The sequence below is a fragment of the Quercus lobata genome, chromosome 1 (genome assembly GCF_001633185.2).
Source record: "Quercus lobata isolate SW786 chromosome 1, ValleyOak3.0 Primary Assembly, whole genome shotgun sequence".
NCBI classification, from domain to species: domain Eukaryota; kingdom Viridiplantae; phylum Streptophyta; class Magnoliopsida; order Fagales; family Fagaceae; genus Quercus; species Quercus lobata.
The window spans coordinates 8,469,696-8,488,917 of NC_044904.1; the positions used below are offsets into that span (position 1 = coordinate 8,469,696).

Consider the following 19,222-nt stretch of genomic DNA (forward strand, 5'->3'; position numbering starts at 1 on the left):
TACTAAAATACCAATTGGTTTTGAAAAATATTACGTCTATAATATTTTCACAACATTTTTACTATAAATTATAAATAGTTAATTATTATTGATGTAAGTGAAATTATCCAGATCTTTTATTCAAGAGAGACTTTCCCGTGCCCTTGTCTTTCATGCATAATTACTGTATTGCCACTTACCTATAAAAATAACAATAACCCAACCAACGAACACCTTTTATTTATCCAAATTTTGTTCCAATCTATAACCTCTTTTTATTTGTTGAAGCTCTGAAGGTACAAAAAGAACTGGTCTGGGCTCTCTCAATCTCTCATTTCGTTTGGAATTCGTGGAGTTTAAGGTTTTTGAGGTAAAAAATTTGTGGATAATGTTTTTGAGCTTCTATTAATCTCTGCGTTATTTTGTTGTTGTTTTGGGTCTGGGTCTAATAAGCTACAGAGAAAACTGTATACTTGATGTGTCAATTGGGATTATGGGATTGGGTTTTCTTTTATCTTTATTTGTCGTTTTTGTTAGATGGGTGTGTGTTTTGTTAAAGTTCTCTATGTTTGATCAATGAAATCTTATAGTTATAGCTGAAGTTGAAAACTTGATTTTTGGATGTGGAAAATCATCAATTTGATCTCGGGGGGGGGGGGGTAGTTCTTTCATTATCAGTAAAAGTTTTTGGATTTTCCGGGTTGGGTTTCACTTATCTGCGTTTTGATTATTAAAGTTTTATTTTTTATTGTTATTTTTTTTAGTTTCTTTTATTAGGCGTATGGAATTGAAATTTTTGGTTCATTGCCTTTGGAACAAGCAGTGATTATAATGCTTTTATTATTATTATTGATTGGTAATTGTTTTTTGGCATGTTTTCTCTCTTTCTACAATTCATTAGTGTTTTTTTTTTTAATTGGTATATGTTATCTTGTTTTGATAATCCTATAATGATACGAATGCAATTTTAATCTAAAATGGATGGGTTTTATATTAAATGAAGAAAATTTTGATTTAGTTGATTTGGGCGATCTATTTTTTTTTTTTAATTGATCGGATTTGGTGTTGTTTTTGTAGTAATGGAAGAGCAGTTTATACTCAGAGTTCCGCCTTCTATTGCAGAGCGATTAGACCGCCTTTTGAGTGAGAATGAAAATGCTTCATCTTCTGAAGACAAGTCATTGGATTTGTCATTTTCTGGTGAGAATGTGCTCTCCTTGGCCAAACTTGCTTTTTATAAAAATTTACGTGATGTTCTTGAAAGCAAAATTTGACTAATCTGAATCTGGAATTTTTGTTTAAAAAAAAGGAAGCAAAAATTTGCATAGATTTGATGACAATTGACAATATCTAAAGAAAAAGATGATGCTTTAGGACTGCTATGCATTCATTGATCATTTATGTGCCTAATGGGCTGTTTTGTTCATTAAATCTTGCATTCCCGTCAAAGCTCACATTCCAAAATCTTGGATCATTGGAATCATATTCCTAGGAATACAAGATTTTGACATTTGGTTTGCCAGGCATGCTAAGTGCAACTGATGATATTTAATAGCAGCACATAATGAGTAACGTTACACTTTAACTTCTTGTGATTTGTTAATGATCGAATGTTGACGTTTCTATCTGTACTTTTTGATTGGTAAGTTACACACACTCCTGATGGGTCTTGAACCCACAACCTCAACCTTCACCTAAGACTCATAAGGAGTTGCCAATATAGCTAGAGCTCATTGGCATATGTGTGTGTGTGTTGCTAAAGAAAGTTGTTAGTTTGTTCAAATGTGTTTCTGTGGAAACTATTGGTTAGTTGCCTCTTTAACTCCCCCCATCTCTTAGGGGAAAAAACAGCCTTCTTTCTGTTACTTTGTTTCATAAATTGAGGAAGTTACTTCTAGCCTTTGATTTGGTGCAAAAATGTGCACTTATTATAAGTTAGGTTGCAGCTACAGATTCCCCCCTCTCTCTTCTTTTTTTAACACAAAGAAATGGTTTCCTTTAAAGAAGTTGCCTAATTGAACATTTTCAAGTTAAGCTGCTACTTTCTACAAAAAATTGTATTTTACTCAAATTGGAACATTTATCTTTGTAATAGTCCTTTGTTCCCCTCTGCATCAAGATCCCCTTCTCCACTTCTTTCTCTATATTGTTCCAACTTCCATTCACCCTTTAGAATTTGTTCTTAGATTGGAAAGTAATATCTTTTTTTTGTTAAAGTAGGCTTTGGAAATATACTTTTGTTAACGTAGTTGCTCTGCCTGGTGTAAGAGCAAACAGTGTGGCAAAAAAAAAAAAAAAAATGATTTCATATCCAATCAGTGTTGGTTGATCTACCTTCTTAGTCTAATTGTGAACTTAAAAAATCTTATGTTGCAGAGGATGGGAGGAGTGGCACATTTGTTATTGGCAATGATCGTTTTCCAGCATCTCTCTTGGAGCTTCCTTGTGTTGTGGAATCATATAAAACATACGATGACAGTGTGTTGATCAAGACTGCAGATGTTGGTCAGGTAGAGTGCAATTTAGCGCTATTGTGATTGACTTAATTAAAGACAATATTTTTTCTTCTAATGCAACTGTATGAACTCCTGGGTTGTAACAGATGATTATGGTTAGAGAAGCAGATGATGCTGCTCCAGATGTGTTGGAGTACAGACATGGTCTCACCCCTCCTATGAGGGATGCTCGAAAGCGGAGATTTCGCAGGGAACCAGATCTAAATGTAACTATTAGAGTTACTTGTTATTTTTTATAGTAGCTTGTCATTTTGCATTAGCATAAGGGTATTTTTTATCATGACATATTTCTCTAATATAAATAGGGCAAGACTAAGATACTGTACTTAGATGTTGTTCCTTAGGTTCTTTTAAAATTCTGTCATGTGAATTTTTTTACATGAGATGAAAGTGTATTTTTTAATTAAGTAGTCACATGGCTAAATGTTAAGAAGGAAACCTAAGGAATAGCACCTAAAATACTATACTTAAGTTTTGTCCATATAAATGTATGCTAAAGTGAGGGAGTGATTAATGAAGCCCTAAACCTTTTCTCAAATCTCTCTCTCTCTTCTCTTATCCTTTCCTCTTTCCTAACCGTAATTTTACAGTTCAACCATATCAAAAAGTCATTGTGAAGCTTTCTCTAGTAACTTCAAATTATATTGAAGGAGAAAGTAGGGGGAACAAAAAATCTATTATTACCCTGGCATAAGAATTTTCATTTCTATAATAATGTTTCTGTAATTGTAGAGAAACTTTTATCAAAAAGGAAACTGTTAGTAGTAAGAAAAGTCGCATTATGCATCTAATTTGTGTGCAATATGTCTTCTAATAAGAAGTGACTGTTTTATCAACATTTATAACTATGTGAAGTCTGGGGTTTCTTAAGATGTTATTATGTGGCTTTCTCTTCATTTTCCTTTTTCAATCTGATGTCTGTACTGACAGAAACTTTGTCACATTCTGCAGCCTGAGCTTGTGCAGCGTGTTGTGAAAGATATGCTGAAGATCAATGCTGGTGCAACAGCTGAGAATGTTGATATCCTTTTATATTATGTACTTTTACATAATTGAGTTTCTAGATTCACAAGTATTTTTAAGTAACACATACAATTTTACTAGTAGGGAAGTAGTCCAAGCTATGAATGTTGGTTTAAAATCCAGCAGCTGATTGGGGTAGTATTTGCAGTAATGGCTGCCAGTTTGATTTGAATCCTAAGATATATGGAGAGTGGAATTGAGTACTATACTACAATTGGAAGTATGTTATGATGCCTTGGTATCTTTGTTTTCAAACGTCTAATTCAATATGTCACTAAGCTGAGTGTGTTAGGTCAAGGCACTTGGTACATGTACATTGTTTCACAGAAAAGCATAATGGTAATAGTTACAGTTTTCCTTCTTGTGAATGATGGAATCAGTCATGTGCCATGACGTAACACACTTGGATTGGCAGCTGTTGAGATGTGAAGATTTGCATTCCATGTTTTTATATGTTGATGATTCCTTGACTGAGTTGTGCACATGCTGAAATTGCTGAGCAAGAGGAAGATGGAGATGGAAGTGTTCGTAATGCAAGCAAAAAACCTGTGCCTGCACCTGTGACAAAGGCTGATGCTCCAGAGACTGGAACAAATGTTGGGGAGCCTGACAGAAGTGACTCCGACGAATCAGATGACTCAATTTGACTCTAAGCCGGTTTTAGAATTTAAAATATGTTTATAGGAGAAACAAGAGTTTGTATCTTGCAATTTGCCTGTTTGGTTTGAATATTTTGTTGAAAATATCTGAAGTAATATGGTGGTAAATTAAGAGCACTGCCCAAGTCTGCTTGCACTTTTTTTTTGTTTGCTTAATTATTGCAATCAGCAATTCCTTGAGTAAGAAATCAGGATTTTAGAATGCTGATCCGGCTTGTCCAACAAATTTGCAATCCTACATCTGAAGTCAGACAAATGGACTGCCTACTTTTGTAGAAGTTGAAGTTAGCTCTCCCTATAAAGTGTCATCAATCTCTGAAGAATCAATTAAGTTATGAGCAAAACAGTTTTGGGGAAAACTCTCTATTTTGATGTCTAGAACTCCCAATTCTCAAAGCCAAGTATTTCCCTAACACTTCACTCTTGGATTGTAAAACTAAACCAAAAATAAAGTGATTTGAATGGAGTCTGATAGGATTGCTTACGGGAGGGTCTACAAAAATACTTGTAGAGTTAAATTGCTTTGTAGATTTTACTGTATAAGATTTCCCATGGTCTACCTATCAGAGAGTAACAAGTGATGGACATCTGAAATCATAAGTGTCCATGTATTCTGCAGTGAAGAAGACACTTGATCACCTTTTCATTCATTTTGGTTTGGAGTGTCTCGTGCAGTTTGTTTTGGCTGTGATCTTAAATTAGAACTAATTACATAGAGCCAAGCTTAATCCTAGATTATTCAGGGGGAAAAAGACTCAATCCTAGATTGGTTGATAAGCTGGCTATCATAATTTGGCTCTGATATAGTCAGCTGGGTGAGTTGAGCTTTTAGCCAATGCAATGGGTTCCTTTTAGAAGAACCAGTGGTGTTTGAAACTTTCTCATGAAAGAGGCCCTTGACATCTTCGTCTTCTTACTTCTGATATTAAATGTACAAAAAGATTGCTCAACAATGTGAAAGTGAGCCTTAGGACCACAACAAACATAAGGAGGCTTTCTAGCTTGACAAAAAGACTCAATCCTAGATTGGTTGATAAGCTGGCTATCATAATTTGGCCCTGATATAGTCAGCTGGGTGAGTTGAGCTTTTAGCCAATGCAATGGGTTCCTTTTAGAAGAACCAGTGGTGTTTGAAACTTTCTCATGACAGAGGCCCTTGACATCTTCGTCTTCTTACTTCTGATATTAAATTTACAAAAAGATTGCTCAACAATGTGAAAGTGAGCCTTAGGACCACAACAAACATAAGGAGGCTTTCTAGCTTGACAAAAATGTCTGCAATAACTTTCATGACCCCCTAAGTAGGAGATAGGCATGCTTGCATAGAAATCAGGATGGTGGATTTTTGGTGAATATTTTGATTCCACTGTATTAAAAAGTGTTGAGTGTATGATTACGAATTTGGGCCAAACTGAGGCTGACCTTCAGCAGCTGTTTTATCTCAATATTTTAACTTGGGTCTGATCAAAATTTCACAAAGTCAGTGACTGCAGTATGCAGCCTATGTAGATTGGGTAAGATGAGACAAATTCCATGCATGGCAAAGCCAGCTAGTATTCTGACTATCATGCTGGAAATTCTGGAACATGTCTTTAACTCCGTTATACATTCCCATGTGCTCCAAAACCCAGGATGGTTCAACTTCAAAAATTAATTGCCAGATCTGATTTGCCGTAGTACCATATCCTGCCTTTGTACCCAGTATATGCTCATATGCTGTAACAGTCTATGTTCTAAACCTTGGATTCCTCTGCATTTTGTAGTAATGGTCATTAATTGTGAGATTTGGGCAACACACTCTGTACACTTACTGGAAGAACATATATTATTTTCTTCCATAAAACCTTCTGTCATATAAGAGTAGCCCTGATCCCTAAGGCCTAAGGATGATTTCATTTTTCTTTCTTTGGTGAAAATGTTCGCATGGGTTTGAGCCTAGAGTGTGTGAACTGTGAAGAATTGTTTATTTTAAGCAGCTAACTCTTGATTGCATCCTTTGAAGTACTAGTGAGACTCCATGCACATATAATAATTATTTGAAACCTCTAATGCTATCCTCTAGGGACGGTTGTTGGCAAGTGGCAACTTGGCATTGTGAATTATAAATGCCAGCTTGTTCATTAGGTATGGTGATGGAGCTCTGAGTGTTGACCCTATCCTGTGAGCTTGAATCACAACTTATCTGCACAACCCTTAACTACCAATTTGATTTCCTACCAAATTTCTTATTGAATATTTCTGGGGTTTTTAAAATATAAATGGTCAACTAGGGTGTGCGTGGTCCAGGCATTTGTTACAGTTTTGAGTATGAATCTGAAGCCCATAAACTATCATGTGCTAGACTGTGTGCAGCTCTACTTGAGACATTATGAAAAAAAATGGACTCAAAAGTTTGTTGTTGCATTTTTTGCTTCTTATTTTGGGGGCTGAATAATGTACTTCATCATATTGTGTGGTTTTATTAAGAGCTTATAATGAATGGTTTATATAGCATAAATTGAAAATTATTATTAAAAAATAATAATTATAATTATAATAATAATCTGTATTTAAAATTAGTTCAACCACCAAACATGTTTCTGCTTTGTTTAGCTGTAGGTGTTCTGATCACATCATGCATGCTTCTTTGCCATTGTATCTATCATGCATGCATGCTGCATAATTGCTTGATGTTTTCTTAAATTTTTATTATAAATTATATTTTAAAAAATCCAACAAAATCAGAAAATATGTCTATAATTATTACATGGACAACCACTGAGAACATCTCTTTTCTTTTTTTTTTTTGGGTTTCGTACATCTAATGTGCTCACTTGCCATTGTATATTATAACATTGTCTCTGAAACCAACAATGCATGAGAAAGCCCCAGTATCCAACCTAGGTAAAGAAAAGAGAGGGGAAAATACAAAGCTTGAGTAGTTGATGAGCATAATTACTATGTATTTTCTACTTCTACAAAGTCAATTTTTAGTTATAATCAACTTGGTGTGTTCATTACTAGTAATATGTCTGTTTTTAATGGGTAATTTCTTAGTTGTTATAACTTAAATTTTCATATTAAATTTGAACAGATTTATGTATTGACCAATGCAGAATAGTGTTATCTTTCTAATTGGTTTTTTTTTTCTTTCTATGTGAAAAATAATTTAATTAAGGATAATTAAATTGAATGCAACCATCTGTTGAATTTAATTGAAAATAGTAAGGTACAACACCAAATAAACTATACCAAAATTTTATCATTTTTAAATATAAATATGTGTGTGTAGATATTTTTTATTGGTAAGTTGCACACACATCCAATGAATTTTAAATCTATGTTTTCATCCTCTATTTTACTAGTTCAAATCTATGTTCTCATCCTCTATTTTATTAAGCAAGGTTAGGGATACAAATTTTATTCATAGTTGTTGATATGGTATGTTGTAAGCGATACATATTAAAAGTGGTGTCAATAATAGATTCAGATGGAAGTAATGTTGTTCCAATCATAATAAGTTATGTCAACAGTTGGGGAACAAATCAAACATATACATTTTTAGCATTACTCGTTTATTATTATAAAAGGAGTATTTTATTAGCCTTCAAATATAGAGAAAGTCAACAACAACCTATTGCAAGACCATTGGCCTAATAACTTATTGGTGCTTCATCTCTTCCTTGCAAAGGAGGAGATTTATAGATTGATTGGTACTTCAATTGTTTAAAAAAAGCACACACACAAACACAACTTGTTGGAAAGATGTGTAAGAGGAAATTGCAAAGTAACTTGAAGGAAATTGATTTTGTGGGGATAATAGGAATAAAATGGGTTTAGAGTGAATATGCTCAAGCCCTAACCACAACACAACTAGAGTTGATGCCAGCCCCAAACTACAGTCAATATGATAATCAAAATGGTTTTCCAAAAGGGGGATATTGAGACTCACTTTTTTCGTGATATTAATAATATGTTTGGATTAGTTTAAAAAAATATAATTGTACCTTAAAAAAAGTCGTACATAAGCAAATAAGTAAAAAGGTTTTAAACAAAAAGCTAATCAAAATGTCATGATAATAATTTTCGTTGTGGCATTAGCATCACTCTTAGAAATGTAAGACTCAAAATGTAATTAGCTTGTTGAATAAGAGTGGTACAAAATATAGGACTTAAAATTGGAAGTGGTGGTTAAGTTTTTTGAGAGTTGTTGGGCAAAAGGAATAGAAGAATGAGAAAAATGCTTGACTTTTTCTTCAAGGATTGAATGGGTTCGTTACTTTCCTTGCCTTTATCTGAATCGAGAGGGACAAGTTGAACGTGTCATCCTCATCCCTTTACTAGAATGGTTGATTTGTCATAGTAATGTGAAACATTTTGCGTCTAAAATGGTTTAGAAATTTTTCAAAGGAAAAAAAATTGGGCTGACCATTTCCCATTACTTATTTATTTTTTGGTCTTGTTATTTGACTCAAGTGCTTGTTTGACAAGTTGTAAGCTACACGAATCACAAACTTGCTTGACAAGTACTTAAAGGGAGGGGAGATAGGGTCCAATTATATCCCAAAAATTACAGCCCTTTTAATTAAGTAATAAATGGAGCAGAACAATAAATTTCACTTATTTTTTTTAATAAATAAATAATATTTTTGGCATGTCCTATTTGAGTAGGTATATGTGAAAGTAATATATGTGGAAGGCTTATGTAAAAGTAGTATTCCAATCATACCCTCACCTTTTTCTCTTCTTCTTTTTTCCCCCTAAAGTAAGATTTATAAATTATTAAAATTATAAAAATAAATAAATAAAAATTAACCTTACTGTTGAATCAAAAGAATTGTTATTTTGTATAACGGGTATATATAAAATACTTTTCACATCAGGTGGATTTCATAAATGTTATATATATCCGCTATATTGAATACTATATTGAACCAAAGAGTTATACAGTACTATTTGCGCTAAGCGATTTTAACAATATTCTAATAATAGCTTATATTATGACCTTGACAAACAGTAAAATTTTGTAACTATCATTGCTATAAATTATTGACTGATAACCACTGGTGTATCAATAAATAGAAATTGACTTTGACTACATCCTATTTTCCTAAGTAAATGTGGTATAAGAAATACCTTAAAATTGGCCATTTAAGGTATTTGAATGATAACTTTTCTTCTAATACTACGAGAGTTTGTGACAAAATCAAGTATTCAAATTAAAATAATTTCACTTCTAGTTCCATATATGATGTCTTAACTCTTCACCTACCTTTGCAAACAAAAATAATAATTTAATTCCCTAGAAGGTTTTGAATTGATTTTTTGGATTTTTTTTTTTTTTCAATTGATTGACCACATCAAAATTCATGCTTTCATTCAACATTCAAAATTTTTACTCAAAAAATTTAAAAATTCAACATTCAAAATTAGTCATAACCTAGTGAGTGACTTTCATGAAATTCACTTGGAAATCTCAAAGCAAAAGAATTGTTGATGTGAATTGTAAATCAAGGTCAGGAAGCCGACGCTACACCAAACCGACTATAGCTCTTGTAGATAAGACATAACCTTTTTTGTCTCTAAACCCAATATGGTATCATTTAATCTGTGGAGCCCACAGTAGCTAGCTATTACCTCAGCTACCGTCCATCACATCTGGGTGATTCAAAATGGACGGTGATGCTGATGTTTCTACTTCTGTGGGGGCCTCCATCCTGAATAGTGAAAAAGACCTTTTTGTGGGCCATGTTTACTCTCTTTATCAGCCTACCTACCTTGGTTCAAACACAAGGCCAATGAATCAATTCATGTTTGACCAAAAAGGTAAGGACTAGGGAGAATATTTTGAATATACAAATTAAAGTCCTGAGGCACAATAAATTGAAAAAAAAAGGTTAAAAGATATATAAATTTTTATTGTGTAACATTTACAATTATTGGATGTGATTAATAGATTTTAAAAATCCGATAAATAAATATTTAAGTTATTTTTTTTGTGATTAATAACATATTAATTTGTAACGATTACTTAGTAAAATTTATGATATCCTTAACATCAGTCCAACAAATTTTATAATATCTTTCAAATGGTTAAGGTGATAGTATTTGATTTCTGTATAATAAAAGTGATGTACGTAATAGTCTCAATAAAAATAATGATACATTAATCACAATTTATTACCTCAAGAAGTTATAAAAATATCATAAAAAATTTATTTGGCCTGCGGTGTATTGTTTTGTTGTATTTTGTGTAAATGGTCCAATTCTTTTGATGAACTTCCAAGTTCCAACACCTAAAAATGTACATATTTTTCTCATTTATAATATAAGACAATGCAAAGTGAGAGATAGACCATTTGTGTATTTTTTTTTAAGTGAAATTCAAAAATTTTGTATGTTCAATTCTTGACTTCAAAAATATTAATATTATTTATTTATTTATTTGTAATATAAGACATATTAGAGTGAGTAATAGACTTTTTTTTTTTTTTAAGTGAATCATAAAACTCACAAAACTAGGGCCACTTTTATAAGTTTTGAAAATGATCATTATGTTTGAAAGATGAGTAGATAGTGCATATATTCAGAGTGACAGGCACTATTACACCTCGAGTCCTCAATGGAGTTAGTACCTTTGCCTCTTATATTATTTGGCGGTGTGATAGATCTGTTTCAATGAATTTTTTCAAAGAATTTTCCAGCCATTGATGATGGGATGGCTCCATATTCAATTAACTTTCTATATTGTGTTAGCACGATGAAATTCAAAACAACCACAACCCTCCACCTATATGGGTTTTGGATTCGAATCCTTAAAATACATACCCCTCAATGCATGACTTACCATTCTTATAACATGTGAGAATTCAAGGGTTTGGATCCTAAGCCCAAAAGGTAGAAGGATTTAGGCCCAAAGAGCCCAACACAATAAATTTGTAGAGAGTGAGCTTAAAGACTATGCTTCAATGGATCGAACAACATGCATAGTAGATTAAAGATGGTAAGAAAGTAAAGAAAAACAAATTATGTGCAAAGAAAGCCTTCCTTGGCAAAATTCGAGAAGAGTGGTCCTTAAGTATATTTCTTTTAAACTTGGATACAATTTCAGTTCTTATTGCTATAATGTTTTTTCTACAGATTTCCCAATCCCCCATCCCTAGAGGATCCTTCACATTATATATCCTCTTTCTATTGATCCTAGCCCTCCATTTGTTAATTATGCAGATCACTACTTGAGTGCTTGTCTCATTAGACGTCTTCCCCAATCTTCTGTGAGTTGTGGCAACCAAGACAGCACTGTTTAGGGTGTTCTCCACATAAATGTGGCCAGGGGGTTTGATGAGGTGCAATAAATGTAGTGGCAGCTTCCATCCCTCCAATCACATCAGGGCTAATCCCCTCTCTGAAGCTTTTCCTACCCGGTGTGGCCCCCCTCTAGTTTTACCGTCCAAATGCATGGACTCCTTGGCACGATAATGGCCTCATCGACTATGGGTATGACACGTGGCACCATTAACTTATTAAATTTCTATACCTCACAGTACCTATTATGGAAGAGATAATATATATATACATACCCCTCTCTCTCTCTCTCTATATATATATATATACATATATACAGTAAGACTTAGGTACAATACTTAGATGTTGTTCCTTAGATTTCTCTCTTAAGATTCCGTCTTGTGGATTTTTTCTCATAGGATTGAAGTATATTTTTTAGTTAAGTAGCCACATGGCTCAATCTTAAGTAGGGAATCTAAAGAACAACACTTAAAATATTGTACTTAAGTTTTATATATATATATATGACACTTAAATGTTTATTTTAAAGAAACGTTTAAAAGGCTTTTGTTAACGGATGTTATTTACTATTCATCAAGGAAGCATCTATTGGGTTTCGCCTAAATTGAGAAATAACAAAAACAAAAAAGGTAAATTAAAATATAGATTTTTTTTTTTTATTAAAAGTGGTTTATTTGCCAATAATTTTTTTAAAAAAATAATAATTAACTCAATTGTATTGAGCCTTTATCCTTAACAAATGGAGAAAATCTTATAACATTGTCACAAACAACCTTATTATGACTTGTGGTGGGTCTGATTGTTATAGTATTATTTTATGAGTCATGCTAATAAGTGTCCTTGAGATATTGGTTAACAATCTATTTTAGGGAAAATTTGACACAATTTTTATGGGAAATGAAAAAAACTATCAAAACATTAATATTTTTTCCCCATAAAAAACTTTATTTTAATTGATTATTAATCAATATCCTAAGGGCATTCGTTGGTGTGGGGCCCGAAATCTGAGGTCCCAGCCCACTTTGTATTAAAAGCCCAAGCCCAGGCCGAGGAGCCTTACTGCTAAGGACGCGCAATGAAAGCTCCTCGAAGGTCCAAGGATGTGGCCGAGGACGACTTTACGCCCAACATCTTACAGAAAGGCCTGAAGAAAATGACAAATTCAGTACAAGATCAGCACAAGGGAGAAGGCTGCCAACGCCTTAATGTGGAGCTCATCGCCTGACAAACCCATACTCATACTATGCTGTCCAGCTTTTCCCAACCACTCTGACGTAAGGATTGATAAGACAAGTAACCACCCCAAACAAGGAGAAACAGACACGTAGATGAAGAATGTGAAGGAAATACTAGTATAAAAGGGAGAAAGAGCTGAGAAAAGAGGGGCGGCCCAGGAATCAGGGAAAGAGTGGAGAAGGAACTCATAAAAGAGAAGGATGGTGAGGACGAAACGCTCCTCGGACTAATTCCGAGGAGATAGATCTTCACACCACATCCGTGTAAGGCTTAGCCACACAGGCCAAACCTACCTTCGTATGGGCTTCCATGAAAATCCTGACCAAACCGTCGCCCAATGATCAAGGTCCAGCCTTTCCAAACCCACTCTCTACAAATCGTATTGTTCGGACCCCTTCACATACGAGCCCATCCTTAGGTCGTTAAAAATTGTGTCCCCACAATTGGCATTTCCCTTATTTATTTCATTATATTTTAACTTATGGTAGGTTGACAATTCAACTTATTGGGAAAATGTTTATTAAATTAGTAGAAAAACCCTAATGAATGCCCCTACCAAACCTGGCCTATTATAAATGATACAATTAATATATCAAAATTAACACATATCTGAAAAATATTTTAATAAATGTTAGATTGAACTCGTTAAGAAGGAACCAATCAAATTCCTCAACATTAAAAAATAAGAAAAACAAATACCTTCTTAACTAAATACTTGCAATTACATACGAAAGTTAATTGATTTTTTTTTTTTTTTAACTTACCCTTAACTTGTGACTTTGACACTTAGTTAACTGGATCCAATATACATTTAGCAAAAGTGACATTTTAGAGCATTCAAATCAAATCGTGTAAAAATTATTGTATATTTTAGCATAAGAACCTACTTTTTTCTATTTTATATATTTATTTTTTTAAAACATCCTACATCAAATTATCTATTTTACATTGTATTTCATTAAAATATCAAAAAAAAAAAAATTCATATAAAACAACCACTATCCAATCTCTTCCTTTATCCTCAAGATATGTAAATAAATAATAATTAACTAAATGCAAAATAAATAGTGTCAATATAAATTTATACAGTTACAGTAGAAAACTTTTAAATTTACATAATTATACATAGATTGATGTGGGTCACTTTTAAACAAAACTGTATAAATTCTACACTTTTTTCTATTATACTAGTATTCAGGGATGCATCACCGCGCACCTTTGGTGCAGTAGTCACTCCACAAGTATAAATGCTTATGAGGTGTGGGGGGTAAGAGTCGGAGTTCAATGCTCTAGGAGGGAGTTTCACATACATATATACTTAGATTAGGTTAAAATAGAAATTTTATCTTGTAAAAAAAAAAAAAAAAAAAAAAAAAAAAAAAAAAAAAAAAAAAAAAAAAAAAACTACTTTGTATCCTCAAACACTACATTATCTATTTTACCAACTCATTTTACAACTCACCTTACATTCCAGTTTTTATTTTTATCTACAACCCAATAAAATAATAAAAAGTAACATTCTCTCTCTCTTTCCTCCCATTCTCTTTTTCTCTTCACACAAACCCACAATATTAAAATATTTTTTTTTAGCAACTTATGAACAGTAAGCATTAGCATTGGGGTGTAAAACCCCTCCCCAATTGCTATTTTAGCAACCCACCCACTCAAATTGAGCTTCACCTAGGTGTGGGTTGCATATATGATACATGCAACCTTACTATTCATAGTTGCTAAACATAAAAGTAAAAAAAAAAAAAAAATGAAAGTACAAAAAAGATAAAAGAGAGAGAAGGGAGAAAAGAGAGGGAATGAGTTGATATGGTAGTTTATATTATTTTATTAGATTGTACATTATCTATTTTATTAGTTTATCCTCAAACACTACATTATCTATTTTACCAACTCATTTTACAACTCACCTTACATTCCAGTTTTTATTTTTATCTACAACCCAATAAAATAATAAAAAGTAACATTCTCTCTCTCTTTCCTCCCATTCTCTTTTTCTCTTCACACAAACCCACAATATTAAAATATTTTTTTTTAGCAACTTATGAACAGTAAGCATTAGCATTGGGGTGTAAAACCCCTCCCCAATTGCTATTTTAGCAACCCACCCACTCAAATTGAGCTTCACCTAGGTGTGGGTTGCATATATGATACATGCAACCTTACTATTCATAGTTGCTAAACATAAAAGTAAATAAAAAAAAATGAAAGTACAAAAAAGATAAAAGAGAGAGAAGGGAGAAAAGAGAGGGAATGAGTTGATATGGTAGTTTATATTATTTTATTAGATTGTATGTAAAAATAAAAATTGGGATGTTGAGTGTAATGAATTGGTAAAATAAGTATTTTTTACCTTTCCAATTGTTAGTGCTCTCTGTTCATAAGTTGCAAAATTTTTTTAAATACACAAACCCAAATTAAATAAGTCTTGAATATCTTGTAAATTAACAACCGGAGGTGTTTACACCTTCAATGACCCAGAAAAACACGAGAAGGCACGACACAACAACAAAAACACAAAAAGGTAGAGTTGACGTTTAACGTAGCAGTGGAATTAGGAATAGGAAGAGCGAGACATGGTTCGAAAAGACAGATCCAACAAACGTCAACAGAATAATCTAATTAAGCTGACCATGCACAGAATTGGTACAACAAAAAAATTAAATTAAAATAATAATACCATTCTCAATAGTTTGACTTTTACGACTTACATTTTTTTCCCTTCTACTCCTGCATTATATGTTTGTCTAGTGTCCTCTTTCCTAGTTTTTTGTGCAACACGAAAATATTAATGCACCCAAACACATGCAATACAATTTTGAGAAAGTCATAGTGGTTTAAGCTTTAAAGTTTGTGATAGAGAGTCCTTGTACACAAATACAATTAAAACACGTCGGTGCCGCTTGGTGAGTCACGTATAAACGCGTTTCCATCTGGGTTGCTCAGAGGCTTCACAGTAAAAGCAACACATACACACAGCCACACCAGCTGTCCTATTATTTATTAATGACCGGGAGACCAGAGTGCCTTCCAGCCTTCGCTAGGTGGCGGTTACCCTCTTTGATTATGTGGAATTATATATATATATATATATTTGTTTATTTTATAATTCAATTGTTGAATAGGGATAGAGGATATTGAAATTTGAGTGTATTTGTGGAAAAAATATATAAAATTTTTAGTTAAATTACAATACTCTTTGGCCATGTGTAAAGATTTGATAAATCATGGTATTTTCTAACATTATCCTCTGTGTTTGTTCTTTATCATTTAATTAACATGCTTAATTAATTATGATAAAAAAATTTAGTCCATAGGGTGATTTTAAGCTAAATTAATCAACTTGTTGAATTATTAACCAATTATGCTAGTCACCAATTATAAAACAATAAGTAATAAAGTAATTAATATAACAAGTATATATATATATTAATAGTCAAATCTTAGAGAAAATTTAATTAGATTTTAATTGGATTCTCAATTTTGCACACGTGTCCTATTGAATTTTTAATTTTTGTGTTCAGTGAATTACTCTGCTTTTGGTGTTTGATTAGGTTCAAAACTAAATACTTACGAATTTCTAACCCACAAAAAGAAAAAAAAAATACTCACAAACTTCTTCACAAATATATTTTTTCCCTCATTATATTCAGACACTGAAATATTGCATATGTTTTATATTACACATGACATTTTCTTTAATTCGAGGTACCTAGCAATTATAATTAGTAAAATATTAAAGCTATTATAATTTTTTTACAAATTAATATGATAATAAATAAAATTGGTGTCCGTTTGGATACAGCTGAAAACTGAAAACTGAAACTGAAAACTGAAAAATACTGTAGCAAAATAATTTTTAAATGTGTAAATAGTACCGTGGGACCCATTTTTAATAAAAAAGTTGCTGAAAAGTGAAATTTGTGGGTCTGTGAATAGTACACAATGTGCATTGATTGGCCCAAAAAAATTTGAAAAGTCAAACTATGCAGCTACTGTTCATTGAACAGTGCATGAACAGTAGCTGCAATCTCAAAAACGGGTGAAAAAAAAAAAATTCAAACAAAACGCAGACGCAGGCACAATCAGCCCAATCCAAACGTAGCTTTGGTCACACTTCAATAATATAATTAAAATGTTTGAATTATTTTGGACAAAGTTTAGTTAATAAATTGGTTGTAACCTAAGGCTAAAACTTCATTTAAAAAAATATTATCATTATTACATATTATGAAAATCTAACCGTTGAATTGTATTAATAAACATGTCAAATTTTGTATTAATAAGATATTATTTACTATATAATCTGTAGGGACACGATTCGTGGCGGACCGTAACAGTGTCGGGTTCGCACGTAAAACGGCCCTAACAATATCATTTGTAGAGTGTGGGTTTGGAAGGCTAGGCCTTGGTTGATAGGCGGTGGGTTTTTCACGGTGTTCGTACCAGTTTAAGTTTTCCTACACCCCTGGAGTCTTTCTCCTGGAGGTGGGCTGGGAGGCTCAGGTTTCTGGCCATTTTTCCCAACCCCTCCCCTCTTTAGGTTGCTTATTTTTCCTTTTATATTTGCCTGCGTTCATTGTCCTTCGTCCACGTATTGGATCAACCTTTCCTAGATTGATATTTGTCCCATCAGCCCATATTCAAAGTCGTTGGGGGTGGTTGTAAAAGCCAAAGAATGCGGCTTTGTCAGGTTCAGAGCACTGAATGGCAGTAAGGGCAGCTTTCCCTGGATATTTTAGATCTTTTTTCCGAGTTTCAGTTTTATACCATTTTTACCCTTCTTTACGAGGGGGAACTTTGGGTCTGCCGAGGACTGAGCTACCCTCGGCGGTACCCAAAGTCTATTTCGTTGAACTTGGGCCATAATCCTCCTCGGCTTGGCCCATAAATCATTTACACCCTACATTAGCCCCTCAAAACTCGGCTGTCCAACCCCTGGGCTGGACAAGGGGGTTTTAGTGACGCCAAACTTCTTCCTGTGGCCCAATCCATTCGGCCTATTAAACACGCTGGCGGTTCCTCATATGCCCAAGAGATTCACCGGTCTACGAGATAGTTTTTAATTTCGCGCTTGAGGCGTTCTTATCGCTTGGGGTATCCAAAACGAGCTTTGAATAATCACTATTTACGAGACTACTTTAATTCGACGGTTTATTCTGATGGGGTGGAGAAGTGGAACCGGTGTGTTTGGGTTTGCTGATTCCTTTGGAGATCTGAACCTATTAAATGCCTCCCGCTCCGCCCTCTGTATAAGTAGGACAGGAGGAGGTTATTGTTTTTACCAAAAATCCCTTTTCATCCCCCTGCGACTCTGGAATACTTAGCCTCCCTTAGGATTCGGTTTACTCGCTGGTTTATACGCTTAATCGTAAAATACTTTACCATAACAACAAGGGATGCAAAAGCCCCACCCCTCCCAAAAACGCCACGTTCCGATAAAGCTTATCATGGCTCGATCGGGACAAGGATGGCGAAGACTCAAAATCAACCTCATCTTTCTTTCAGTCAAAATCCGAAGCAGGGACTCGTCACGTCAAACTTTCGACGTGACGGAGTCGAGAACACCCAAGACCGTTACCACCCGGCTCCTCACGAGCGTACCTAATATGGCACCGGCGTGTTAGGAGTCAGGGCTGAGGCAGGGGCTAAGCGTTTCTGCTTCTCCCTCTTTTGCTCCTTGGTGCCCTCCCCCTCCCTCTTCTTATTGTCTTCCCAGCACCAGTTCCGCCCTGATGCTGTTTCTTTTCTATCTTTTGCTCCTCTCTTTGTCTCTTCATCCCTCTCTCTTCTTCTCCTCCTTCTTTACTCATGTCCTCCATTTTCTTTATTCATCCCCTTCGTCTTCGTCATTGATTTCTTCCTTACTATTTCCTTCTTCTTCATTCATTTTCTTTTTTAAAGTGAGTCCCTCTCTTAGTATGAGCAGCAATGAGGCAGAGATTGGAGAAACTTTGAAGACGAGTTTAAAAGACGCTTGACAGTTTACCTTTCTGTACTACAGATGTAATGGTTACTTAGGCAGTTTACATTTTGTATAGGCTCGTTTGAGCCCCTTTTTGTATGTTGTAGCAATTTTTCATATCAATAAAGATTGTTGTCTACCTTGTTTCGCATATTATGTCTTTATGTTTTCATAAATTTGTAAGCACTGCTTGGCACAATAATATAGCATCTAACTCAATGACGACTAAGACCAAAATATTTGATAATAAAATGATGTCGCCATAGCTTTGATAGAAGTGCTTGGCACAATAAGGCCGACCCGTAAAAAATAGTACTTACCCGGAACTAGCCGAGGAGAGAACCGAAGGCTTGACGCCGTGTGAGAAATAACCGTCCGAGGACATATCCCCTGCCAAATGAACAGCCCTCTTATACGACTAAATGCTGGGGCGTTCCACCACCTTCCTTACCCCCTTATTGGCCTTAACCTTCTATGGTGTTTAAGCCGTAGACGAAGTGACTTGATGTTTTTATCAAGTAGCCCATCTTACGAAATTCAAACCTTTACTT

The 19,222-nt window shown here is 34.0% G+C and overlaps 1 protein-coding gene across 1 annotated transcript; it reads left to right on the forward strand.

The window, feature by feature from the left end:
* The first annotated feature begins 211 nt into the window (after positions 1-211).
* On the forward strand, positions 212-4,313 carry LOC115977280 (transcription initiation factor TFIID subunit 7). Its single transcript, XM_031099052.1, has 6 exons — positions 212-349; positions 1,057-1,179; positions 2,356-2,489; positions 2,582-2,701; positions 3,447-3,516; positions 4,002-4,313. The coding sequence occupies exons 2-6, from the start codon at positions 1,059-1,061 to the stop codon at positions 4,163-4,165; spliced, it is 609 nt and encodes a 202-aa protein (XP_030954912.1). The 5' UTR covers positions 212-349; positions 1,057-1,058; the 3' UTR covers positions 4,166-4,313.
* Positions 4,314-19,222: the final 14,909 nt, after the last annotated feature.

Excerpts from the sequence above, each read along its gene's own strand:
- LOC115977280 (XM_031099052.1), top strand. The coding sequence starts at position 1,059 with ATGGAAGAGCAGTTTATACTCAGAGTTCCGCCTTCTATTGCAGAGCGA. Across the intron at positions 2,490-2,581 it reads AGACTGCAGATGTTGGTCAG|ATGATTATGGTTAGAGAAGC; the intron begins GTAGAGTGCAAT and ends GGGTTGTAACAG. Across the intron at positions 3,517-4,001 it reads TGCAACAGCTGAGAATGTTG|ATGCTGAAATTGCTGAGCAA; the intron begins ATATCCTTTTAT and ends TGAGTTGTGCAC.